Below are 27358 nucleotides of genomic sequence, written 5' to 3' on the forward strand. Positions count from 1 at the left end.
GAGGAAAGAAGGAAAGGGAAAGGAAAAAGGGAAAGTTATGTCCAACTGAATGCAGAATTCCAGAGCATAGTAAGGAGAGAGAAGAATTTCTTAAACGAGCAATGCAAAGAAATAGGAGAAAACAACAGAATGAGAAAGATGAGATCTCCTCAAGGAAATTGGAGATATAAAGGTAAAGTATCATGCAAAAATGGTAGGGATCCAAAAGAAGCACCAGAAAATAAGAAGAGGTGACAAGAATACACAAAAGTATACAAGAAAAAATCTTAACATGACCAATAACTATAATGATGTGCTTACTGATCAAGAACCAAACATCCTAGAGAAGGAAGTCAAGTGGGCCTTAGGAAGCATTGCTGACAAGACTAGTAGAGGTGATAGAATTCTAGCTAAGCTATTAAAATCTAAAAGATGATGCTGTTGAAGTGCTGTACTCAATATGCCAGCAAATCTGGAAATCTCACTTTACTGGAAAAGATCATATATGCTCCAATCCTAAAGGAGAGCAATGCCAAAGAATGTTCAAATTACTGAACAACAGCATTCATTTCACATGTCAAGAAGGTTAGGCTTAAGATTCTACAAGTTAGGCTTCAGCAATATGTGAACCAAGAATTACCAGAAAAATAGGCTGATTTTAGAAGAGGTAGACAATCCACTGGATTATGGCCAAGATCTGCAGGATTATGGAGAAAGTTTCAGAAAAACATCTACTTTTTTTTTTGGAGGGCAGTTGTGGTTAAGTGACGTGTGTGTGTTAAGTGTCTGAGGCCAGATTTGAACCCAGAACCCAGTCCTCCTGACTCCAGGGCCGGTGTTCTATTCACTGCACCACCTACTTCTACTGCCACATCTACTTCTCCATTAGCTACACTAAAGCCTTTGACTGTGAGCCACAACAAAATACGGCAAGTCCTCAAAGACCTGGAATACCAGATCATCTTACCTGTCACCTGAAGAACCTGTATGTGGGCCAAGAAGCAACAGTTAGAACCAACCATGGAACAACTGATTGGTTTAAGATTGGAAAAGGAGTATGACAAGGCTGCATGTTGTCATTTTATTTCACTTATATACAAAGCATATCATGCAAAATGCTAGGCTAGATGAATCAAAAGCTAGAATTAAGATTGTTGGGAGAAATATCAACAATTTCAGACATGTAAATGACACCACTCTGATGAGAGAAAGTGAAGAATTAAGAAGCCTTTTGATGAGGGTAAAAGAAAAGTGTAAAAAAAGTGGCTTAAACCTTAATATCAAATAAAGTAAGATCTTGGTGACTGGTCCCATCAATTCCTGATAAATAAAGGAAGAAAGAGAAGCAGGGTCCAATTTTATATTCTTGAGCTCAAACATCACTGCAGATGGTGATTGCAGCCATAAAATTAAAAGATGTTTGCTCCTTGGAAGGAAAACTATAGCAAATCTGTACAGCATGCTAAAAAGCAGAAACATCATGGCAAGAGTTCTTTCTTGGTTTACCCATTCTTCCAGAAAACTTTCTAACTTTGAATTTAATGTTAAACCTGGGCTCTGACACACTTTTGGATAGAAGGTTTGGTCTGATCCTTTTGCTGCTTTCTTGGAGTACTGAGTGTTTTCATTTACAGGATCTGAGGGACAGTCTTTCAGTATTCCCAAAGGGGTCTGATACATAACAAAGTCAGATTGCTGTCCCTCTAGTCTGAACTCTGCAAGTTCCTCACCTGGGTTTTAGTCTGTATAAGAGTAGGCTACTGCTGAGCTCTATGACCGTCAGCCACCTGGAAAGCTCTGCTGGTTCAAAGTGACAGAATTATATACTCCACTTTGGTCTGAGATAGCTATCCTGGTTATTCCCTTACAGGCTGGGCTAGATTCTGAGAATGAGACCATGCTTTCTACCTAATGTGTGATCCATATCAATGCTGCTGCTACTGCTGGCTTCTGCATTTACTCCTTTCTTGGTATACTATCCAGGGCCTCTCATCACTCCACCCTAGACATGAGACTGGGTAATAGACAACAAAACTGCCATTTGGCACTTGTTCCTGTCATAGTGCCCTGGTGTGGGGCTTAGAGTACCCCAATATGGGTCTGAGACCTCCTTCTATACTGATGTTCAGTCTCTCTCTCTAGGCTCTGAAGGAGTCCATGCACTACGTACTCCTGCCCCAACCACGTTACAGTGTCTGCAGAACTCTTGGTCTGTCTCCATATGTCAACCTGGAATGGACAAAGGACTCTCTGTAACATTTTTTTAATTTCTCCATCTGATGTATCTTATAAATCTGAAGGAGTTGTAGATGGAAGTTCAGTTGGGGTACTTCCTTCTACTCTGCCATCTTAGCTCTGATCCCCCTTTTCTCTTCCAATGAAATGCTTTTATTGATTTGCACTGACTTCTATTATCAAGGTAATAACTAAGCATTTCTTTCATAGAAGCAGAGGTTTTGATCTCCAGATTCACACAGGCTTAGAATTAGAAGCTTGTACAACACTACAAAATACAATCCTCAAAGACGAACCCAAGACCATGAGGATCTAGTGCTAGCTGGAACACATCATCTAAGAGTGAGCTGCTGCTAGTTTTCCCACCCACCTCATTCATCATTTTAACCATCAAACCTTTCAACTGAACTACCCTATTATACTCTAGACAAGGACCACACCAAACCAAAATAATTCAAAGTCTTTGACAAAGGAAACCAAATCTGCATTAGTTACTTCGGTTTCTCCCAACTCCTTACCCAATACCTTCTAGTTTCTCGAAATAAATTGTCTTATCTCTAGTAACTCTAATGAGTAAACTCTACGCCTATAATACCATTCCCCTCTACCCACTATCAGTGTTCCAAAATAGTTTTTTGGCTTTACTGGCTTTAAATTCTAAAGTTCTGTCAGATCTTACACCAAACAAGAAATAGAGAACATTATGAAATGCAAAATGGATAATTTCAATTACATTAAATTTAAAAGTTTTTTTCCCCCAAAAAAAAGTCAATGCAATGAAGATTAGGAGAAGCAGAAACCTGGAAACAACTTTTATAGCCAGTGTCTCTGATAAAGCCCTCATTTCTAAAATATATAGAGAACTGAGTCAAATCTATAAGAATGCAAGTCATTCCCCAAGTAATAAAGGGTCAAAGGATATGAACAGGCAGTTTTCAGAGGAAGAAATTAAAGCTATCTAGTCATATGAAAAAATGCTCTAAATCACTACTGATTAGAGAAAAGTAAATTAAAATACCTATCAGATTGGCTAACATAACAAAACAGGAAAATGATAAATGTTGGAGAATACGTGGGGAAAATTGGAACATTAATGCATTGTTAGTGGAGTTGTGAACTGATTCAACTGTTCTGGAGTGCAATTTGGAACTATGCCCAAAGAGCTATAAAACTATTCATACCCTTCGATCCAGCAATACCACTTCTAAGTCCATATCCCAAAGGGATCATAAAAAAGGGAAAAGGACCCACAGGTACAAAAATATTATACCAGTTCTTTTTGTGGTGGCAAAGAATTGGAAATTGAGGGAATGCCAATCAATTGGGAAATGGCTGAACAAGTAGTGGTATATGAATATAATGAAATACTATTGTTCCATAAGAAATAATGAGCACACAGATTTCAGAAAAATCTGGAAAGACTTGCATGAACTGATCCTGAGAGAAGTGAGCAGAACCAGGAAAACATTGTACACACACAGTAACAGCAACACTGTGCGATGACCAACTCTGATAGACTTAGCTCTTCTCAGCAACGCAATGATCTAAGACAATTCCAAAAGACTCATGATGAAAAATGCCATCCACATCCAGGGAAAGAACTATGGAATCTGAACGCAGATCATAGTTTTTCACTTTGGTTCTAATTCTTCTTTACAACATGACTAGTGTGGAAATATGTTTAATGATTGTACATGTATGGCCTGTATCAGATTGCGTGCCATCTTGGGGGTGAAGGAAGGGAAGAAAATTTAGATCTTCTATAAGATCAAAATCTTATAGAAATGAAAGTTAAAAACTAAAAACAAATAAAATTTTAAAAAATAAATTCTAAAGTTCTCAACACTTCTCTGTTGAGTCAAAGTGAGATAGTATAGGAATAAGATATTTTAGTTTTTCCTTTTTCTAATTAAAAAAACTAAAGATGGCTTTTGCCTTGATACAAAAAAAATACTCCTCTGCCTTCTGAGAGTTCACAACCTACTAAAAATAGGTTAAATACTCAAATAGGGAAATGATGGAAAATAAGTTTTTTTTTAAAAAAACATGAAAATAAAATGTATTTTATTATTATTTAGATAAATCACAATGAAGCTTCAAATTAATATACTACTGAATTATACTAAGAAAACCTAGGAATGTCTAAACTCTTGGTTTATCTCAGTTTGACACCTTCCTTACATATCAAATTTCTAGGATTCTGTATATAATGGACTAACTCAAATATGATACAATGAAAAGGTAGTATGGCAGTTAAGTACAAAGGAATTGGACAAAGGGAATATTTCCATTAGCAGTGGAATCTATGTCTGGGCCAACCTGAGCAAAGTCAAATAGCAGAAACTTAAATATTAGAAAGCAAGAAAAGTCTTAAACCTTTCCTACAAACTCAGCTCATAATACCAAGAGACTTGATGGTTTGAGTGTAAAAATGGGATAACTAAAGTAAAGAAAAAGTACTAAAAGGAAAGGAAAGAAGGCACTAAAGAAAAACTTTTCATTCTTCACTTTGACAGTTGGCTTTAGTACCTCCCTTATAAGTTGTACTCAGTAGTTCTACACATTACCCTAGTTATACTACCATACTTTTACACTTCCAAATGTATACCTTACAAGAGTCAATATTCTACAAAACATAAACAGTAGTAGTTTAAAAAGTTAGACACTGCTTTTCTCCCTATCCCTTTTCTATTAACCAATGTAAAATTCATTTCCCCAGATCACATGGTTTTCTTAAATACATTTTTTTACATCCCTAGCTCTTGCCTCATCTATTTCATATAGCACCAGATTAATACGAAACGAGAAAGAATGAGGAAATAAGAAACTAAGTATATTTTTATTACCGGTACAGTGATGCATATATTCCTTCAGCCTACCTAGGTTATATATAGTAGAGCTAAAAAGTGGGGGAGGATGAACTTGTGTCTATGGTGGGTGGGGTAAAGGGCCATGGACCCCCAAGGACCCCACCTTGTTGGTTTTGTTGCCCAATGCCTCAGGACTTGGAAGCAGGGGCTGGAGCAGTGTGAGGGGAAGGACACCTGCTCCCCCCCAAGAGAACTTTATTTGGACATTTTTTGTTTTGAAGAGATGCACTTGAATGTACTCTGTGTTTAAGGCCCTGTGGCCACTTTGGTGATGGCTTGTTACCTCATGTAACTTGCTAATTCAAATGTAAACTGCCTATGCTATGGGCATGAAAGATCTTAGGGCCAAATGTAATGGGAATATAAATTTATGTTGTTGCCATCTTTCTAAGATTGTATTGTATAAGATCTTCCCTGACTCTAGGCCCTTTGATAAGCTTAAGTGCACCTGGAGCCTGTGGCTGGAGGCTTGTTTTTCAGGAGATAGTTTGTGACCGGGCAGTGGGGTCAAGAGGGTTGTTACATTCTCTGAGCCAGGAGAAGGCTACATAAACTCTGATGTGAGACTTTGCTTTAGGGGCTCACTTTGAGAAGTGTTATGTGATTTGACTAGATGAGACCCTGGGAAGCCGTTGAGAGCCCCCAAGCTTTGAAAAACCCAGATGTTGATGCTTCCCTCTCTGATAACTGACTAGGTACGGATGTAATGGTTGGACAGTTGGAGGCCTGTCTGCTGAAATGTTTCTCTGTATCGTAACTTCTGCTTGTAACCTGTCTGTATACTCTGAAGTTCGGGTGCTGACTTTTTCCCCTGAACTAGGTAAATGATATGTTTGATTGATTAAAACAAGATTGTTAACCCATTTTGAGTTGCTTTCCTTTAGAAAAGCAGATCTAATTACCTGTGTTGGCAGCCACCCTGGGGTCGTTGGGGTGCTTGCTGCTATAGACTGCCAAAGGATAAAGTATGGGAGAGTAAAAAACACCAAGTTTCCTTTGCTGGCATATGACACATATGACATCTTTTAAAAGTGAATGTTCCACGGGGCGGCCAGGTAGCACAGCAAGTAAGAGCACCGGCCCCAGAGTCAGGATGACCTGGGATCGAATCCGGGCTCTGATACTTAGCACCACACCCAGAAATAACTGGCCGTGTAACCTTGAGCAAGTTACTTAACCCTAATTGCTTTAAAAAAAAAAAAAGTGAATGTTCCCCAAGAATCTTTTTACTATCTCGGGAGCCTCATCAGGTTCCACGGGTTCAATTAGTATCTCTATGCAGATGACTCTGAGATCTATATACCCAATCCCTGTCTCCCCTCAATTTCAATCATCAATTGCCTATTGGATAGCTATTTCAGAGATTTTCCCCCTAAACACATCCCTCTTCCAATCTTTCATATTATTCTTTCAAAGTTACTACCATTCTTCTAATAACATCCTACACTCATATCCTCAATGTCAACCTCAACTTCTCATTCTCCTTTACTCCTTTCACCTCAACCTCATAGAATCCTTCTCACACTTTAAGAAACAGATCACACATCACCTTTGCCTGTCAGTGCCTCCCCCTCCAAATACCCTTTATTTATGCTGCATATACTTATGTATTTACTCATCTCTCAAATTAACCATTTAAGCTTCTTGATTGTTTCCTTCTTTGTAGTGATATTCCTAGGACCTAGCAGACCTAGCACACAGAAGGCAACTTAATAAATGGCTGTTGATTGATGTGTTATTTACTGGGTGAACCAGGCAAAAAATAGCTAGACTGAAATCCATTAGGAGACCTGACCCTCCTCTAGTTTCTGTGGAGTAGCCAGAGCTGTCTAGGAGTTTGGCCTAGCTCAATTCAAAAGTACCGTACCAAAGGCTTAACAAAACTGAAAGTGTCTCTCCAAGAAACTGGCCTAGCCAAGGAACTGAGAAGAAAACTACTCTCTCTGGCATCTTCAGAGAAGACAAGCAGTCTTCAATAAGCAACAGTATGTTTAAAGGAACCACCTTGAGGCCATGTCTTCCAACACAAACAGCCCTGATACCTTCCAAACTACCAGTTTCCCAGGCTGACAGCTTCCTAGGTAGGCCGTACACAAACCCAGAGCCCCAGAACCTGAGCAGCTCAGCAGAAATACACTAACTCTGTTTAGATCTTAATGCACTGTGTCCAAGTTGTAATTTAAATTGAAAATCAATTTCTAGTTCTCTTCCCTTAACTTCCAAACTGAGCAAAGTACCAGAGAGGTAATCACAATGTAGTAGAAAGAGATGGTCTCAGAACCAGTTAGAGAGTCAAGAGTTTAAAGTCCTATATCTTACTCATACTGGCTGTGTAACCCTGGGTAAGACCCTTTGCCCCAGGTAACTCTCTAAGACCTTAGGTTGCCAGAGTGCCAATACACACTGGTAGAAGGAGTTTTTTCATCTGGGAATTCTCTACCAATTAAATAATAGGTCCAATTCCTATCCCAATCCTAAAATATCATATGTATTTCCAGGAGGAAGGCACTCTAAGCCAGTCATTTTCAAATGGTATGACAGAAACTGTTTAAGATTTATACTTGCTATCCAATACCCAAGTCTCCCAGTCCTCCCATGTCACATTGAGAAGGACACAAAAATAAATAAAGCTATGTAAATAATGAATAAACAAATAAAATGAATAAATAAATGACTTGTTAAGAAACACTACTATATATATGGAGGGGTTAATAATCTGTGTGGTAAAATCACAGATCCTTTAGAATGCAAATATGCAACAGAAAGGTAAACACAAACCATAACTCATTTATTTGACACAAAACTGAATGGGCAAAAAAAATCTACATTCTCTCCTCTCAAAAAATTTAGGCCACCATATTTTCTTTTCAATTTATTTGGGGACACATTTACACATTATGTAATTATAGTAATTTACATTAAACTTACATATTATAGTCCAAAACCACAAAATTAATTAATTCCCCACCACCCCCCAAGTGGTCACTGTGGCCAAAAAAAAAAAAAACACCAACAATGAAATGATTATCTTCTCCATACTGAGCTGAGTTGGTCCTCAATTTACATATACAATACATCTACAATACCTGTACCAGTATACCATGGGTATTCCTTTCATTCGTGTAAAAATTCAGCTTAGTAAAACCTTCCAGGGTTTGCCCTCTACTTTGGGAATCCAGTATCACAGTTATGTCATGATGCGACATCAAAGTAGAACTTTAGCTGAAGTACAATACCAATGATGTCTCACATAAGACAAATACTATAAAAGATCATCAAGTGCATATATACCCAGAAAAGGACCAATAACATATTAAGATTCAGAGGCATAGGTTTAACAGCCCAAATGATAGTGCTAGTATAGGGGTAGGGAATCTTGCAGCCTTAAGGCCTGTGAAGTTTGGATTCAGTCAAAGGACAGCACTTGAGGACCTACAGAGCCACATGTGGCAGGTTCCCCACCCATGTGCTAGCACATACAAAATACCTGAAGAACCAAAGAAAGTCCTCTAGTAAATGGGGTAGATTATCTATAAAAGTTTTTTTATTTAAAGAGGTATCATGGTGTAATGGGAATGCAAATTTGGAAGATCTTCCCTGCCCCTAGGCTAAAATGCACCTGAAGCCTGGGGAGGGAGGCTTGTTTTTCAGTAGATACTTCTTGATTGGCCAGTGAGTCAATAAGGTTGTTACATTCTCTGAGCCAGGAGAAGGCTATATAAGCCCTGATGTGTAGCTTTGTTTTGGGACTCACTTTGAGAAGTGTTCTGTGATTTGATCTGAATTCTGGGAAGCCGTTGTTGAGAGTCCCCCGGCTTTGAAAAACCCAGATGTGGAAACCCAGATGTTGACTGGGTATGGATGTAATGGTTGGACAGTTTGGAAAGCTGTCTACTTGATCTGTTAATGTCTTGATAATTCTGTCTGTGTACTTTGGAGTTTGGGGTGCTGACCTTTTTCCCCTGAACAAGGTAAACGATATATGTCTGACTGATTAAAGTAAGCTTGTTAACCCATTTTGAGTTGCTTTCCTTTAACAAAGCAGATCCAAGAACCTGTGTGGTAGCAGCAAACCCTGAGGACGTAATTGGGGTGCTTGCTGCTACACATGGGTAAAAGGCTCTGACTTAGCTTATACCCAACTAGTAAATAGCAGAGCTGAAATTCACAGGTATCATGCCTATAAAGTTCACAATATTTATCAATATCTGACTGCATGAATGAAATTATCACAAGTATCAACTGCAACATGTAATAACTAAATCCAAGCCCAATATTTAGCGCTTCCAGAGTCCTGTATTAAAGAGCACTGCATCAGTTTTTCTGGATTTTTCTTGCAAGGTGGTTTTGCATACAAAATCTGGCTAAGAACTTAACATAAAATTGCCCCCAAAAAGTGAAAATGAAAAAAGTTAAAAACTTGTATTAAAAAACTATCCTAATGATAATCTCGTGAAACAGCTAATATAGGAATTTACTCTCTTCATTTTATAAATAATGCAACTTGGGCTCAGACAAGCTAAGTGACTGATTGGCCCAACATCAGTCAGTGAGTAGCAGAGATAGAATAGATAGCCAGATCTCCTCTACAAGTCTAATGCTTTTTTTCCTATACTATAATCTATACCTATCAAAATCTGATTAATCTCAAATGAAAAATGTTATCTTTTGCCAAATAACACATTTTATTTCCTAAAAATGGAAATTCTAAGTACTACAAATAATTCATTTTACTCCATAGCAAAGTTTTTAAAATAGGTATTATTTTCCATCAACATTCTTCCAGATATACTATATAATTTTAAATCTTGGAAAAAAAATTTTTTTAAATTATAGGCTACCAAAAGTACAATGGAAAAAAGTCCCAATCCCCTAACTAGGTTATAGCATATCATAATTTGCTATAACAAACAGCATAAAAGAAGCAAAAAGGATATCATCTAGAAAAAAATACAATCAAAAAAGGAGGTACGTTTGTCACATAACAAAAGTGAGGGAAGAAGAGATAAATGCTGCTGTATTATCCCACAGAATGTTAAAAGAACGATCCTAAGAAGCCTCTGACACATTGTATAGATCTATGTGACAACATGGACAAGAACTGCACAGAATGAAAAGACATGATAGGTTATAATCAAAAGGAGAATGTACTCACATCAGTGAGATCAATCTACCAGATTTACTTTGTAATTTCATTAAGATTAGTAGTTTAATACTGGGGAATAGATTAACATTATTTCTAACTTTCCAAGAAATTGTCTAAAGTCTAAAATAAAAAACAAACTTAGAATTAAATCTTGTACTTCAAGCAGCACATGGGGGGGGGGGTGATGACAAGAGTATGGAGGTGCTCCCAGAGGCCCGGCTTTTCCAGGACAAACTCAGGACCCATTGTACGGATACTTTGCTGCTGTGGCTGGGCAGGATGGGCAGACATATGCCAATGAGCTGCCAAGGTGTCTGACCCAGTCGGGCATTGCTGGAGGATACAAACCTTTCAACCTGGAGACTTGCAGGCTTATGGTCTCAATGTTGAATGTATCCTTTTAATGCTGAAATGGATATTGTAATTGTGATGTGAATAGGCTTAACCCAAAGAGAGACATGTCTGGCACCATGGGTTTTAGTGAATTTAAGGAACTTTGGGCTGTGTTGAATGGCTGGAGACAACACTTCATAAGCTTTGACAGTGACCAAAGGGGGACAGTGGACCCACAAGAGCTGCAGAAAGCCCTGGGGACTATGGGGTTTAGATTGAGCCCCCAAACAGTGACTTCAATTACAAATCAATACAGCACAAATGGAAAGATAACCTTTGATGGCTACATTGCCTGCTGTGTGAAGCTTAGAGCCCTCACTGATAGTTTTCGAAGAAGGGATACAGCTCAACAAGGTGTTGTGAATTTCCCATATGATGATTTCATACAGTGTGTGATGAGTGTCTAAATCAAAGGAAGAAGATGGTGGGCATGACCAACATTCCTGTTTGCATTTTGCTTTGCGTTTGTTTATCTATCATCTGTAATATGTGTAACTTAACATTGGCACATTCTCAAAGATTCATTTTGGAAAGGTTTATTGCTTTATATATAATTAAGGTTTTTGTTTTTAGTTTTGATAATAAATGTTTATTAAAAAAGGAATTTTAATAACTTAGAATCAAGTATAACACATCATGCCTTGAGTTTGGGCATTCCCATAAGCCACTGTTAATCATGCTTTATTTTCTTGCTAAGCCTCTATTATATAAATTTACCATGGTAAAGTGAGCCATACTATGTATTTTCGATCAAGATCTACTAAAACCTTTCAATGAAAAAAAAATCTTGTACTTCAATAGTTTAAGGACCTCTCCCCTCTAAGTTGACATAAATAGCAACCTCTCTAAATCTTAGTATAGTCTTCCAGGGCTACTGTTGCCAAAAGATGCATAACCACACCTTCTATTGCTCTATTTGCTTACTCTTTATTCTGTTTCATACTCTGTAGGGTGACACCAGATACTGGCAATAAAATCTGGGGATAAAGTTTCTTCTACAAACTTAGCTAGATGGATCCTGAGAAAAAAAGACACAGTCTGTCACCATAACCAAACTTAGGATGGACTTTACCAGGGTTTGCAACACTAATGGTCTTCAAAAATCCAAGGTTACCTACACACCAACATGAGGAAGTTCTAAACTTGATTGTTATCTCCAGAAATAAAAATAAAAGGACTACCAATTTTTCTGTATCATATAAATGGTTAATTAGTAGAAAATATGACAATCACAATCTGGATTGCCTCAAGCATAAGACTATAAATTATAAAGCATTACAGAATCTCTAGTCAAATCTCAATTGTTCAGCAACAGATTACCCAAGCAAGACCTTGTTCCTACTTTCTCCTGTGGTGTCTTGGACATTTTACTTCTTTTTATACATGCCTAGAACAAGGAGGTAAAACTTAAATCCATCAGTTCTGAAAGACAAGTACACTGATAAGAGGTTTTTTAATATAATTCCCCAGAACTGGGGAGATTAACTGTGGATTTCAATTAGACATGCCATCCCAGTCTTTTATAGCACAAAGGAGAACTGATAACTTTGGCAACCCATTAAATGACTCCTTTCAAATGCAAACACATTCTACCTAATATTGCTCTACTAACTTAATCCTTGCTGTTAAATTTGGTTAATATTCTGTATACATACAAAGGTACTACTACCAGCGAAACCAAATCCACAATCTATATAGTTATATGGTACTCAATACCACCCAACTGTTAGATAATCACTTGCAAAAGTAATGACTAAAGAGACATTTTATATCCAGAATTTTCTTCCAAAACATTTTAAAGTTTGGCAAAGTCTGTCACTAACAACATGGCAAATCAATTCCTTGGTTTAAATATTTTTACATGTATGAACAATATAATACTTGTACCATTAATTCAAAGTAAAAATGTAATTATAATTAAGTATTTTAACATCAGCTGAAGGAGGATGGTACAGTGGAGAGAGTCCTGGAATTTGTAGCTAAAAATTAAGTCAAGCATTTATAAAGTACCTAGGATGTGCCGGGTACTATGCTAAGCACTGAAGCTACAAAGAAAGGCCAACAGTCCCCTGCCCTCCAGGAGCTCCCACTCTATGGGGTAGACAACAAGCAAACAAATAGGTACAAATGAGCTATACAAAGGATAAATAGGAAAATTAACAGAGGGAAGACGTGAAAATTAGGAGGAACTGGGAAAGGCTTCTGGTAGAAGGTGGAATTTTTTTGGACTACATAAACTTCAAGCTTTATGTTTAGGGTCTGGACTAGCCTCCTACTGAAATATCCATTTTTCAGCTATCACAAACAGACATCAAGCAGACCAGTTTAAGACAGTAAACAGCTATATTTTTAACCAAAAGTTATATATCAATAAGCCAACACCAGTCCTGCCCTTGAATTTAGAAGCCAAAATGTTGATAAGACCGAACTCCTATCCTCAGTAACTACTTGGCAATTTCATAGAGCCATGTGAATGAAAAAATTTGGCTCATCAATTCCCCAGCATGTATGGATTTCATCTCTTTTTGATCCAGTTCAGTATCACCAAAAGAATAATTTTTTCCTTTCTCCTTTCCAGGTAACTCTCCACTTTCCATCAGTAGCTTTACTAGGTTTTGACTCCAAGAAACATCAAGTTCATCACCAGGCTGACTGATTCAGTTTTTGATACTCAAACATTCTCAAATCAGTTGTCTCTCCCATTTGATTGGAGGGCCGCAGAGAAGAGCTATAAATTCCTCCTAAGCCTTCCTTCATTGAGGGCTCAGAACTTTTAGAACTTTCCAAGTAACTCCATTTTCTATCAGCAGCCCTGTTTGGTTTTGATTTCACGGAACATCATGCCCTCATGCCAGGTTACCACCTCATGCCCCCCACCCCACCACCATTTTTAGCTTCCTTCTGTGTATTGTCTTCCCCCATTAGAAAGTAAGGTCCTTGAGAGTAGTCTTTCTTTTTCTTAATGTTTACTGAACTGAAGTGAATTTTAAATTCTAATAATAAATATGGGATAAGATTATAGCTAAACTAAACAGTAGCCATCAATAGTAAATGACAAGTTTTAAAACTACATTTGGGTATACATTAGATACATGAGTTTGCTTTATCCCAGAAAGCAAAATTTTGTTTCCCATATTAAAATGAATGTTTGAATAGTAGTTCAGACTTAACAATGCTACCAGTCTACTGAGTCTATAAATGGAAAAAAAAAAACTTAGGAAGTTCTATATTGGCAATTAATTCTCATACCAGAGTTATAGGTCACTTGCTGTTTATTTAACGGTACTAAAGTTAACAGAAATTGGCAAGATGATAACAGATCACTTGGGTCATTTCCAAAATTCAGTTAAGTTGATTTTTAATGAATGACTTCAGACAGTAACTTTTAAAACTCCAAAAATTAGTTAGAAAGAAAAAATGTTTATCTTAAAAACAGTTCTTCAAATCAAAGTATATGAAGATTGTGTATATTATTAGCTAAACTCATAAATGTGCTTAGAAATTTCAACTGCTCAACTTAAATAATTCTTATCACTTTCCTCCACACAAATGTAAGTGTTGCCACAAGGCAATATATTAGGTGAAAAATCCTTCTTTTAAAAAAAAAAGGGAATAAGGAAAAGCTTTAGAAAACAATAAATCAATTTAATGTTTACAGAATTAAATTATGTCCAAAATTCAAAACTTTTCTTTCAATCCAAAATTCTATCAGAGATAGCATTAGCTCTAAACAACTGTAATTTCTATAGCAATTAAAAGGTATGACAAATACATAGGTATTTGATATGATAATATACATACAAGTATTTTGAATGGAAGGTCCATGAAAAAACACAGGTACAAATAAACAAACTAAAGGACACAAAGAGTTGTAACTTACCCAAAGTAATCCAAAACTAGTGATCATTCAACTATTCCACCCCAACTAGATGGTATTCTTAAACTTTTTAAGAAAAATCATATAATCCACTTAGAACACATCATTTAATAAGTAATTTAAATGTATGTTAATATATCACTTTTCAATGACAATATTTAAGAGATTAGTCCAGTTGTTTCAAGCAATGAACTTGTACCTCTTACTTTAAAAGGTACATACTGATACTCTTAAGCTAATGTAGAGATAGAAATCAGTTAAAAGAAAATGAGTGGCCTTCCTACTCATTAGGGTTTAATCAGCAGGATTTCAAATTCATGCTTTGAGATCACTGACAGGAAATTATGGGAGTAGAGAGACATTTAGGTGAGGGCTTTTTTCTTTAGGAAACAATTAGGAATCAGTTTTAATTGGAAAGTTTCACTCCATGAAGGAAATGAAAAGTATATGAATGGGATATATAATTTGATGAGAAATTTTTTTAAGTGTATCAATGAATTATTTCTGAGTTCTCTCCTCACAATTTTATTTGGAGAATGTTTTAGTATGTTAACTTTCTATACAATGAGATGTCTAAAATATTCAAATGACATTCAAATTAATATGAAACAATCTGGGAAAACAGGTCAATGTGATTTTCTTTCAAGCACCAAGTAGGTGATAAAGTTTATTTTATTTCACAGTAATATTCATAACAAATTATCATGAGGTTTGCTTCCAACTAAATATGCAAAGCATTCTTAAGATTCCATTAAATTATTAAGTATTTCTTACTCTCCCCATTCCTACCCAAAGAATCTTTAAGTCTTATCTCAAGTAAATACCATTGACAGAATGCAAAAACAGCATTCTAGAAAACTGCTATTTGATATGAATTTCCAAACAAAACAAAGACCAACACCAGTTTTATCCTTGTACAATTTTTAAGTTGGAAGTCTGAGTGGATTTGGGCAGGTACAGGTGAAATAGCAAAATTGTACATTAAATCTCTACGACCAATAATAAGCTATCAACTAGTCCCAACAAAATGTTTGTATGATCAAACTGGAAACTTCTTGAGAACAGGAATTGTTATCTGTATGTATCATCCCTACAAGTGCCTTTCACAGCAGGTCTCTAGTAAGTGAATGATGATTTTTAAAAATTGTGCCTTAAAATGTTAGTACTCTATGAAACTTTCATAGACAACGTTTATAAGTCACAAAATCCTACAAATGGAAAGGCCTTTCAGAAGGTATGCGCTCCATCCTGACAACTAAGTTTGGGAATTTGCTCTTTACAAAATACAATTTCCTTTATTCTTTCAGTCACTGGAGGCTGGCCCAGTCTTCCTAACAGAACACTGCAAGCTTACTTCTACCATAGCATGCAATATACTTGCACGCTAATTATTGTTCTAATTATTTAAAATAATTTTGATATAGTTTTATTTTTAGACAAAGGTCATTCCTGTGTATTTTTAGGTTGACCCAAAATGTCTGACCTTACTCAGATGAAACAAGATGAATTAAGCTGTTTTCCCCATCAGATTTAATTGTCAGTTGAGTGCCAGATTTCATACGGTACATATGAGTTTCACTGGTCTTTAATTGTGTTTTTAATTCTGTGAATTTAAGAAAATTTATGCCAAGAAAACAAAAGATGTAGGTGTTAAAGGGCACACTTCAATGACTGTTAAAAGATACTGAAGCAGCTGTTGGTGTGGGAAAGACAAGTGATAAGATCAATCTAGCTAACAATCAAGCAGTATCAGCTGCAGTGAAGCACAAAAGAAAGTGCAGTCAAAAATGAAAATAGAACCAAAACTGAAAAACTATTGCTATGAAACAGCCTAATTAATCCTCAGAAAACAAAGACTTTCACAGGGCCCTATCAGCTAAAAGAGCTGTTAGTGATTCCTCTAGAGTAAAAAGCAGACTTATCACTGGAAGAACAGTGAGAAGACCAGTTTTAAAAAGAAAAAAAAAACCTACTAACCATGAAGGGGGAAAAAAGGTTGCCATAGGCAAAACATTACAAAAACTGGGATATTCATTAATAACTCGAAAGCTAATTTTTACTGATGAAACTCATTTTTTCTTTCACAGTCAAACGAACTCTTAAAAAAAAATTCAAGTGAGCCTGTTATAAGACCTGGGTAACTTGATCACAATCTAGAAAACATCCACCCACAAAAAGTCATTCTGGGAATTTTTTTTAACTTCCAATGGGTCTGAAAGTCTTGGCCCCACTGATAAACACTAATATAGTGATATATCGAGAAGCAGAATTATCCTTGAATTACAAATATTCTCAAATGTAACTGTAACACTACCAACATAACTTTGTACAATGTTACATGGTCACTAAAGATTAAGAACTTTATTTCATAGAAAGAAGAAATAAAAAAGTGTCATGGCCTAGCAACGGATCTGACTTAAACTCCATTAAAAATCTATGGGATGTAATCAAGGTCAGACTTGGAAAAATGGACTATTCAGTAAAGGTACACTTAATATCAAATGTGATTAAGTGAATTAAAGAATGTGTCAAAATCTTGTGAACTTTGTAAAACAAATGATAGCAACAATTTACATATTAAAAGTTTTTAAAGATGTAAAAAGTTGTGATTTGTATGCTATGTCAAATACATTTTCTACTTTAATGTTTCTAGTTAATTTACAAACCAATGTAAGTACACTTAGGTAAATAAGTTGCCATAACCTATTTTCACATATAGAATGCAATATAGATACAAGTCATTGAAAACTTTCTGGCAAGATGACTTGTCCTGAGTAAATCTTGAGTTGTTATAAAAATGCCAATACTCCCAACACCAGAAGTCTTTCTTTAAAAATTGGTTAGTTTGAACAGTTCGGAATCATTATATATTAAAAAAAAACTTTAGCTAGAACTAAGGAGATTCTCATAATTATTGTCTCTGACACTATCCACACATTTCACATAAAAATTATATGAATCTTATGCTACACAGAAAACCATTGTTTACCTGGAACCAAAATTCTTTACATCTGTTAAACAAAACAACAGAAAAGAAATGTAGAAGTATATAAATTTATAGGCAAAAACTTTTCCTTACATTAAAAAATATCCATATGCCAATATATTTAATCTTCCACATTTTAATTACACAAAGTATGAAATGGTACACAGATACAGGCAAGGTACTTTAAAGGATTAAACCAAACTTATATTTATCAAAATTCATTTTACATTCATCAATCACACCAGGTAGACCCCCAGGGCCAACTTTTAGGAAACCATGGATACTCAGTATAGGCAGGAATAGATGAGTGGAGATCTGCATTACTGAAGTGAACTCCCAAAAGATGAGATCACAGATCTATATGAATAGTTATCAATAACCAAAGAAGGCCTACACCTAATTAGAAGACTTGTTGAAGTGTCATTCATATACTACAAATCCAGTAGAAAACTTAATAATTTCATTAAGAGTTTTCAGTGATAAATATAGTGAAATTTCAGTGATAAAACATAGTTTTCAAATATGAAAACACTTAAAAGATTTTTTAAAAACAAATTTGGACAAAATGGCACCAGATTATCTCAGACATCACTTCCCAATTCCATAAATGATAGAGCCAAGTACAAGCTAACGCCGCTACTTCTCTTTAAAGTCATAAAGCTTTATTAATATATAAATGGCTACACTATTATTACTTATAATCAGCTGATTAAGTATCAAATGAATTGTTTTGCAGAATTAGTAGTGTTCTTTACTGTTGTTGCTGTAAAGTCAATTTTCAAGGTGTATCTCTTTTCTGATGAGTAATGCAAGAATCAAGCAACTTTGGCATTAGAGAATTCTTATCATTAAGGAAAGAATACAGTGTAACCTTAAGTTGGCTAGGAGATATACACCTACTATAATGCTATTTTTAACTAGGGAATTTTAGTGTGGACACTGACCTTTTTTTCTGTATATGAAAAGTATTTCACTGGCTTTGGAGGTTAAATGTTAAATTCCAAAAAGGCTCTGGGTTTGTGTCTATAAATTTAAAAGCCACATCCGAAAACTTCTGCGGGTAAATTATAATAAATATGTTATCTGTCATCAAATTCTCTAGTTGCTAAACAGGTATTTAAGTTGCCACTTCAAAAGGCCAAGTTTGCTTTAACTTCAGGGAATATAAAGTATCACAGACTATTTGACTTTAAAAGTCCAAACAGATTAAAAGATTAAGAATTTTTTAAAAATCATATCCTTTTCAACCACCTACTCCAAAAAATAAACTCCTTGTTTTCATCATCTCACTGCATCCTACCTACCCATGTTTGCAGATTCATTTTAAAAAGGAAAAGGGTCAATTGCTGAATAATTCTTGATTTCTCTCCACAATGAAGAATTAAAGGAGGAATGAAGACGCAAAAGTGCAGGAAAAACATCTCCTTTTCCTTTGCATAGACCCAGTACTTTCTCCAAAACCAGATATAGAAAGAATTCAGCACTGTAAAACCACAAAAGGAGAGCACTGGTTGCAAACAAGGGCTTATCTATTTGTTACCTGCAATTCCCCATCTGCAGGAGCTGTGGTCCTTCAGAGGATCCTAGTCCCCCTACCTTTTTCTTAACTTAGCCTCACCCCACACTCAACTTCACTAAAATGAGACGTTTCCGATTGCACCTTACCAGAGGCCTGCACCCCGCAGCTCCTCCCCAAGCTACACGAGGGGGTGATTCCACTGGCAGGACCGGGGACACTTCTTTCTAAAATGGCAGGTTCCCTCCCCAACACATATATATACATATATGTAACAATTATACACACACACTCTCTCTCTCTCTCCCTCTCTCTTTGACCTGTATGTCACTGCAGGTCCTAGCTGAACCTCGGACTGTGAACCCCGGCCTATTACGGGGAGAAAAAGGCTTCGATGCCCAGGAGAGGCCTGCTGCCGGGGCAGGGAGGAGAGAGGGGAGGGAGGCTCCGGACACTCACCGAGACGACGGCGGCTGATGTCGGCTCCGGCTCCCCGGCTTCCCGCAGTTACAATCCCATCCGAGGGCCTCAGGATCCAGCACCGCCCCGGCCGCCTCTCTCCGCCCCCGGCACTTCCCGACTCCACTCACCAGCCACTGCGTCTCAGTCTCCCGATATCAGCAGCGCCAGAGACCAAGAAGACGACAACCCCCCTCCCCGGCAAATACCGCAGTCCCCGGACTCGGAGGATCACTCGGGCGGCGGTTGCGAGGCCGCGCTAGGCCGGGCGAGGCCGGGCGCGGCGTAGAGGGCGGCGGTGGCGGCGGCCTCTCCCCGGCAGCAGTGGCACGGGCTGCCTCAGTCTCAGTGGCTCCCGGCTCCTTTCCGAGCAGGATTTTGTAAATCTCACAAAATGGCGCGCGCTCCAAACCTGCGCAATGAGAAGCGCCGGGGCCGGGGCGGCGGCGGCGGCGGCGGCTTATCCGCCAGAAAAGTCCTAGCCGCCCGCCCCCCTAGAGATCCTCCTAGCACGGACACACGCACACGCACACACGCACACACACACACGCACACACACACACACACACGCACACGCACACTCACACGCGCGCGCACACTCACACCCTCACATTCACACTATTTCTCCCCCCTCTCTCTCTCTCTCTCTCTCTCTCTCTCTCTCTCTCTCCCTCTCTCTCTCTCTCTCTCACACACACACACACACACACACACACACACACACACACTCACACACCGGTATCGCCCGCAGCGGCGGCAGCAGCAGGAACAGTGGTAGCAGGAACAGCAGCGCCCGTGGCACCCGCACCCCCAGCTCGAGGTGTCCGCTCCCCGTGCCGGCCTGGGCCTGATCAACAACAGCAACCACAGCAACCTCCCGTATTCCCCCGCCGCAGTTACCGCTACCGCCCTCACCTCACTCCAAGGGAGCTTTTTATTATTATTCGGGCGGGAAGCGAAAGGGTTTAAAAAAAAACCCTACCAACAAAATGGCGACTGACCGACCCGGTCGCTATGGCAACTGTCAATCAAATAGCAAAACCCCGGCTGACGTGCTGACGTACTCCTCCTACCCCACTTCCCCAAACCAGCGGGCGGGGCCTGTCGCTGGGGTAACAGCGAATTCCGTTCCCTCCTTTTCCTTGCTTCTTCCCTTCCCCCAACCAACTACCCAACCCCCTTCGGTCACGTGAAGGATAAATTCGGCGCTGTTTTGCTGCCAAGTGTCAGAGGAGGGCGCGTGATTCACTCTGGGGAGGGGGCAGAAGGAAGGAAGGAGAAGGGAAGGATGCCTAGAGGTGTTATGAGGTGGGGGAAACAGAAAAGAAGGGAGGAGGGATCGGATCAAATTTTGTATTTCTAAGTACTGCATTTGTAGAGAGAGGGAGAGATTCTGCCCACACGCGCGCGCGCGTGCACACACGCACGCACGTACACACACACATACAGACATACACACATACATTTAGCACATATCCCAAACCCCGCCCCAAACTAGGCTGGCCACCAGAAATCTGGAGAGCTGCCACCCACTGGACTATACTCTTGCGTACTCCCCATAATGCACAGCAGCTGCGGGCAGGGCCCCACTGCAGGAACTGGGAGGCGGGGTGGAGACCTGGGAAACTACACAGTCCTCCGGACCTGCTAGCGAGCGTTTAACCTGGTGCCCCGAAGCCACTCAACTGCTGCTTCAGGTTCTCCCGCCGCCTCCGCGCCCCCTCCACACTAACCTCAAAAAATAAAAAATCGCACCAGGACAGCTCTGCTTTTCTTAACCTCAGGAAAGTGCTGTGAGACCTGCATTTTAGCAAAGTGTTCTGCAGTCTTCGAAAGAGCAGCATGCAGTCCTCTAATAGAAGTGTCACACCAACCAGCAGCCTACATCTCTGACAGCCTGTATCACTGACGACCGGCATCCAAGACAGGAAAACCCCATCGCCAATGGGGAGTGGGAGGAAATTAATTTTTTTTTACCTTTCTATTACACTTACCTGAATATTTCATGTTCCCTGCTTCATGAAAGCAAGCTGTCTATATGCTTTTTTTAAAGGCATATGACACAGGAAGGGATAAAAGTCTCAACCTAATTACGGCAACATTATATAGCTGGGCTAATAATTGGTGCTAAAGGAAGAACTGCCTTATACGTATCAAGATTTGAAATAAAACAATCCAAGAATGCCCTTGCTTCTTACTACCCAGATTCAAATAGGTGTTGTGCGTGTGTTTATAAGAGAAAACCTAGCTCTCTCTGTGGCTATAAATTCAAGGTACAAATATACAAACAGTATCAGTGGGGAGAATGGGCACACACACAGGAAACATGTAGAAGGTAACTTGAACGTCCCATGCTGCAGGACCATCAATTTCTTCTTCGTGCATCATTCAACAAGCATTTGTTGAGCTCTTACTACGTGCTAGCCACTATGCTAAGCACTGAAGATACAAAAAAGATCAAAGACAGTCCCTGCTCTCAAGGAGCTTACAGTCTAATGGTTAGCCTGCATTTAAACAACTGTAAAACAAGATATACAAAAGATAAATTGGAGATAATCAACAGATGTAAGACATTAACATTAAGGAGGATTGGAAAGGCGTTTTGTAGAAAGTGGGATTTTGCCTGAGACTCGAAAGAAGGCAGGGAAGTTAGGCAGCAATGAGGAAAAAGAGTTTTATGCATGGGGGACAGCCAATGAAAATGCCCAGATGGAGTTCCAGGAACAGCAAAGAGACCAGTGTCACTGTATCACAGAGTACTTGAAGGGATGTAAAGGGTAAATAGACTGAAAAGGTAAAAAGGAGCAGGTTATGGAGGGCTTTAAAAGCCAGAGGATTTTGCAATTTGTTTCTGGAGACAAAAGGGAGTCAGTGGAGTTGACTGAATAGGGAGGAGGTCTGGTGATGTGGGCAAACTTGCTCTTTAGGAAAATTAATTGGATTGGGAAGATAGAGTCTTAGTGTTTCTTTCACTTTCACCTCCTCATGGTGGCTTATCTCTTCAGGGTTACCAACAGGCCATCTCAGCTAATATTAGTTTACCACATAACAAAAACCAGGTTGAGTCATTCCAGGTCTCTTTTTGAAACCTGTATCTAAGTAGAGATCTCAACCTTCCATTAGCTAATAACTCTCTAACCTATCTGATTTAGCATGCAAAAGAATTTTAGTCAGAAAAATGGTAAGCTAAGAAGGCAAGCCTCTCTACTCACTCCATTTCTGCCTTTATTGTCCATAACTATCGGCTGTATTTTGACTAGCTGAAAAATCTTGCTGTCGCCCTACATAAATGATTGTTGTTATTGATTGTCATTCAGTTGTGATCCCATGGAGCAAAGCATGCCAGGCCCTTCTATCCTCCACTATCTCCCAAAATTTATTCAAGCTCATGTTCGTTGTTTCTATGATACTGTCTACCTATATCATTCTCTGCCATCCCCTTCTCTTTTTTTATCTTCAATCTTTCCCAACATCGTGGTCTTTTCCCATCTTCTCATTATGTGACCAAAGTATTTAAGCTTTAGCTTCTGTGTTTAACCTTCCACTGAATAGTTTGAATTAATTTCTTTAAGTATTGACTTTTTTATCTCCTCTCAAAAAGTCTGCTCCAGCACCAAATTTCTAAAATGACAATTCTGCAGCACTCAGCTTTCCTTTTACTCCAACTATCATAACCATACATTGCTACTGGAAAAAGCATAGCTTTGACTACATGGACTTTTGTTGGCAAGGTCATGTCTCTGCTTTTTAATATGCTGTCCAGATTTGCCATATCTTTCCTTCCAAGAAGCAAGCATCTTTTAATTTTATGACTGCAGTCACCATCTTCAGTAATCTTTGAGCTCAAGAATATAAAGTCTGACACTGCTTTCATTTCTTCTCCCTTTATTTGTCAGGAATTGATGGGACCAGTTGTCAAAATCTTAGTATATTTGATGTTAAGCAATAAGCCAGATTTTTACACTCTCCTCTTTCACCCTCATGAAGAGGCTTCTTAATTCTTCTTTACCTTCTGACATCAGAGTGGTATCATCTGCATATCTGAGACTGTTGATATTTTTCCTAGCAACCTTAATTCTGGCTTTTGATTCATCCAACCTGGCATTTCACATGATGCATTCTGCAAATAAGTTAAATAAGTAATATGATACAAATGAAAAAAATTGTAGATTCTAAGTATCATGAAAACTCTCCCTCTAGTCTTAGACCAACTTTCTCATGTTTTCTTAACCTTGAGCTTCCCTTCTAGATGTATATAATTAATTCAAGAGGGAAATGTCAAGCCACTCAAGTATCTTTGCCAAGAAAACCCCACAAAGAATAGGACATGACTAAAATGATTGAACAACAAATTAATTCACTATGTTAGGTTCAAAGCTATCCTGCTTGTCCAGTGGCTCCCTCTGAACTTTCTTTTGTCATCTTCTGTGCATTTTTTAAATGGACCAATGACTCCTTTTTTTTTTCTTTTTTGGTCTTATTTACTATCACTATCCCCAATCTTCATCCCAATCCTTCCCCCAATTTCTTAAAACTCTCCTTTGTAACAAATTAACATAGTCAAATAAAACAAATTCCAACATTTTCCATGTCCAAAAATGTATATCTTATTCTACATCTTGAATCCATCACCTGTCGGGTGGGGGGCAGCATAATTCATCACTAGTTCTCTGGAATAATAGTTGGTCATTGCATTTCTAACCCATGTGATTAGGAAGCTTTGAAAAAGTCCCAAGTCTACAGTACTTTAATTTGGAAGTGCAGCTTAATTTACAAATGTGGTTATAAAATATATAAACATCTCATCACTGTGTCCCAGTTAGAAAGCAAAAACTCTAACAATTGTTAGGAAGTTGGGATTCCAGGACTGAAGAGGAAAAGATCACTCTCTGACGTGTGACTTCCAGAGCTGTCCCACATCCTTATGCCATGAACAACAGGACACAAGACAGGCTCCACCACAGATATTTATGAAAAATAAGATTAGATGAGTCATCCCAATCATTCAAACAGATGTCACTATCAACAGCCTTCACTCCATGTGTCTGGGGAAGACTGTCACTTCCCCCTTCTCCTCCCCTTTTCCCCCTCTCTTCCTCTGGAGAAAGTCTCAAAAGACCACTGCTGTAGGAAGAAAAACCTCATTCTATGATCCTGATCTCAAAAAGTTTCCTCTTCCTAGGCTAAAAAGAAACACAATTCCTAGCATCTGTGCAGCCAGTCCAAGTCTTGCCAAACAGCTATTAGACATTGGCAAAAGTTCTTCAGTCAGGGTGGCTAGGTGGCACAGTGAGTAAGAGCACTGGCCCTGGAGTTGGGAAGACCTAGGATCGGTTCTGGCCTCAGATACTTAACACCCACAGAAAAAAAACTGGCTGTGTAACCTTGGGCAAGTTACTTAATCCCAGTTGCTTTAAAAAAAAAAAAAGTTCTTTAGTCTTTCAAAGTTGTTTGTCTTTATAGTATCGTTCTTATTAGAGAGAGCTAGGTGACAGTGATTATCCTGTGCTCTAGTGTTGGACTTGGAATCAGAAAGTCCTGAATCCAAATCTAGCCTCAAACAAATATTGGCTGTATGACTCTAGACAAGTCACTTAATCTCAATTTTTTCATCTGTAAAATGGGAGTATTAATAGCCCACACTTCTCAGTGTCGTTATCTCATTTGATTTGATTAGAGGATCAAATGAGATATTTGTGAAGTCTTTTGCAAACCTTCAAGTGCTATGTAAATTTTACCTATTATTATTATTGTATAAATTTTTCCTCTGATTCTGCTTCCTTCACTCCATCTCAGTTCATATGAGTTTTCCTATATTTCTCTGAATCCATCTTTTTCATTTTTTATGGAACATTCTATTGTGTTTATATACCATAATTTGTTTAAACATTACTAAACTGATAAGCACCCCTTTAATTGCTAGTTCTTTGCTACAAGAAAAAGTGCTGTTATATCTTTATGTATTATAATAATAATAGCTAATATTTATATAGCACTTACTGTGTGCCAGGCACTGTGCTAAGCACTTTGCAATTATTATCTAATCTGACCCTCACAACAACCCTGTGAAGTAAGTGCTGTTTTGATCCCCATTTTACAGATGAGGAACTGAGACAAAGAGGGGTTACATGACTTGAGGTAGTAAGCCTCTAAACCTGGATTTGAATCCAGGTCTTCCTGAGTCCAGGCCTGGTACCAACGTGGTGCCTGAAATTGGTCCAATACACTTTTCTTCTTTCTTTGCCCTCTTTGGTGTATATGACTTATAGTGGTAGGGTCAAACAGTATTCATAGAGCAGTGATATTGTGGAGTATAGGTCTAAATTGTTTTCTAGTATGACTGCATCTAATATTGCAGAACATTAGTGTGCCTGTTCTTCCAAATCTTTTCCAACAACTCTCCTTTTTTACTTTTTTTTTTTATCTTTGCCAATCTTTTGGGTATGAGGTAGAAACTCAGAGCTGTTTGAATTTGTATTGCTTTTCTTTTTGGTGACTTAAAGCATTTTTTCATATGATTATTGATAGTCGGGATTTAATCCCTCAAAAAGTACATGTTCAGTTGTTAGACTACTGAGGAATGGCTCATGTTTTTAGATAAATCTTGAATATCAGATCATCATAAGAGATTTTTTCCCCTAATTTACTAATCTCCTTCCAATTTTAACAATAGTTTGTTAAAAAGGTTTTTTTTAATTTTATGTAATCAAATTGCCTTTTCTTTACATTTTATGATCCTTTCTATCATTTGTATAGTCATTTGTATTTCTATCCATAGAAGCAAGAGGTGTCTCCTTCCTTGTTCTTCTAATTTGTTGATGGTTTAACTTTTGTTGTTGTTGTTGAAGTCATTTAGCCATATAGTATAAGACCTTAGTCAAAACCTAACTTCAAACCTGACCCAATCCATGATTGCATGTACCACTTTCCTACCTTGACCTTATCTAGCTACTTTCCCCTCCTTCTGCCTCTCTATCCCCTACTTTTCAGCTCCCTTTTATGTGTTGGCTTTGTGGGGCCCTTGTGTCAGGCACTATGCTAAACTCTATACAAATATTTCATTTGATCCTCACAATAGCCCTGTGATAGCTATTATTGTTCCCATTTTACAGTTGAGGAAACTGAGGAATGACTTGCTCATAGAGTCTAACAAAGGTTAAATAACTTGTCACCTAGCTAATAAATGTCAGAGATCACATTTGAACTCAGGTCTTCTGGTTCTAAGCCCAGTGCTCTAATGTGCTGCCTAGCTGCCTTGAAGGAAAAGGCTCTCTTTCTTTTTGCTTATAATTGTATTACCAATGCTTAGCATAGTACCTAGTACATGGTAAGTGTTTAATAAATGCTTTATCTATGTATATAATTTCTGCCAGAATACTTTCCATATTTCCCAGTAAGTTTGATAAATAGTAAGTCTGTAACCCAGTAGTGATAGTCTTTAGATTTATTGAGCAATATAGTGTTTTACTATATTACTAAATTATAGCAAATAATAATATGATAATAAAGAGTAAATAATAGTAATATTATAAATAAATAATAATTATAAGAAACCTAAACTGTTCCACTGATCAACTTTTCTATTTTTTTTAACCAATACCAAATAGTTTAATGATTCCTGGTTTGTGATATAGTTTGAGATCTAATATTCAAAGTCTTCTTCCTTCCAACTTTTAAAAAATTATTCCCCTTGAGATTCTTGTCCTCTAGTTTCTACAGATTAATTTTTGTTGTAGTTTTTTCAGCCTCACATTGTGACTTGTTCATAGTTTGATATAGTTTTGAATAAGTAAATCAATTTAGTTAGCATTGTCATCTTTGTTATGTTGGTATGGTCCAACTATAAGCAAATAACATGTTTCTATTTATTTAGGTATGTCTTTATTTCTGTAAAGAG

The 27358-nt window shown here is 37.9% G+C and overlaps 2 protein-coding genes across 4 annotated transcripts in view; one reads left to right on the forward strand and one right to left on the reverse strand.

Annotated features, from left to right (window-relative positions):
- Positions 1-20509, reverse strand: part of DYRK1A (dual specificity tyrosine phosphorylation regulated kinase 1A) — a 231499-nt gene extending 210990 nt beyond the window's left edge. For 2 of the 3 annotated variants that reach the window (XM_069075024.1, XM_069075021.1), the window contains exon 1: positions 19462-20509. The gene's annotated coding sequence lies outside the window, so the exon portion shown is untranslated. The remainder of the gene's footprint in view (positions 1-19461) is intronic. The other variant, XM_069075023.1, reaches the window with a different exon arrangement.
- Positions 272-11227, forward strand: LOC138151307 (sorcin-like). Its single transcript, XM_069074788.1, has 3 exons — positions 272-374; positions 10423-10622; positions 10683-11227. Exons 1-3 carry the CDS (start codon positions 272-274, stop codon positions 11028-11030), a joined length of 651 nt encoding a protein of 216 aa, XP_068930889.1. The 3' UTR covers positions 11031-11227.
- Positions 20510-27358: the final 6849 nt, after the last annotated feature.

The sequence above is a fragment of the Petaurus breviceps genome, unplaced genomic scaffold (genome assembly GCF_028583685.1).
Source record: "Petaurus breviceps papuanus isolate PSGF00001 unplaced genomic scaffold, PetGlider_PUasm1.0 90897, whole genome shotgun sequence".
In the NCBI taxonomy this organism is placed as follows: Eukaryota; Metazoa; Chordata; class Mammalia; order Diprotodontia; family Petauridae; genus Petaurus; species Petaurus breviceps.

Coding starts and splice junctions, on each gene's coding strand:
- LOC138151307 (XM_069074788.1), top strand. CDS start 272: ATGACCAATAACTATAATGATGTGCTTACTGATCAAGAACCAAACATC. Junction 375..10,422: donor TGCTGACAAGACTAGTAGAG/GTGATAGAATTC, acceptor GGTGATGACAAG/AGTATGGAGGTGCTCCCAGA. Junction 10,623..10,682: donor TTATGGTCTCAATGTTGAAT/GTATCCTTTTAA, acceptor CTTAACCCAAAG/AGAGACATGTCTGGCACCAT.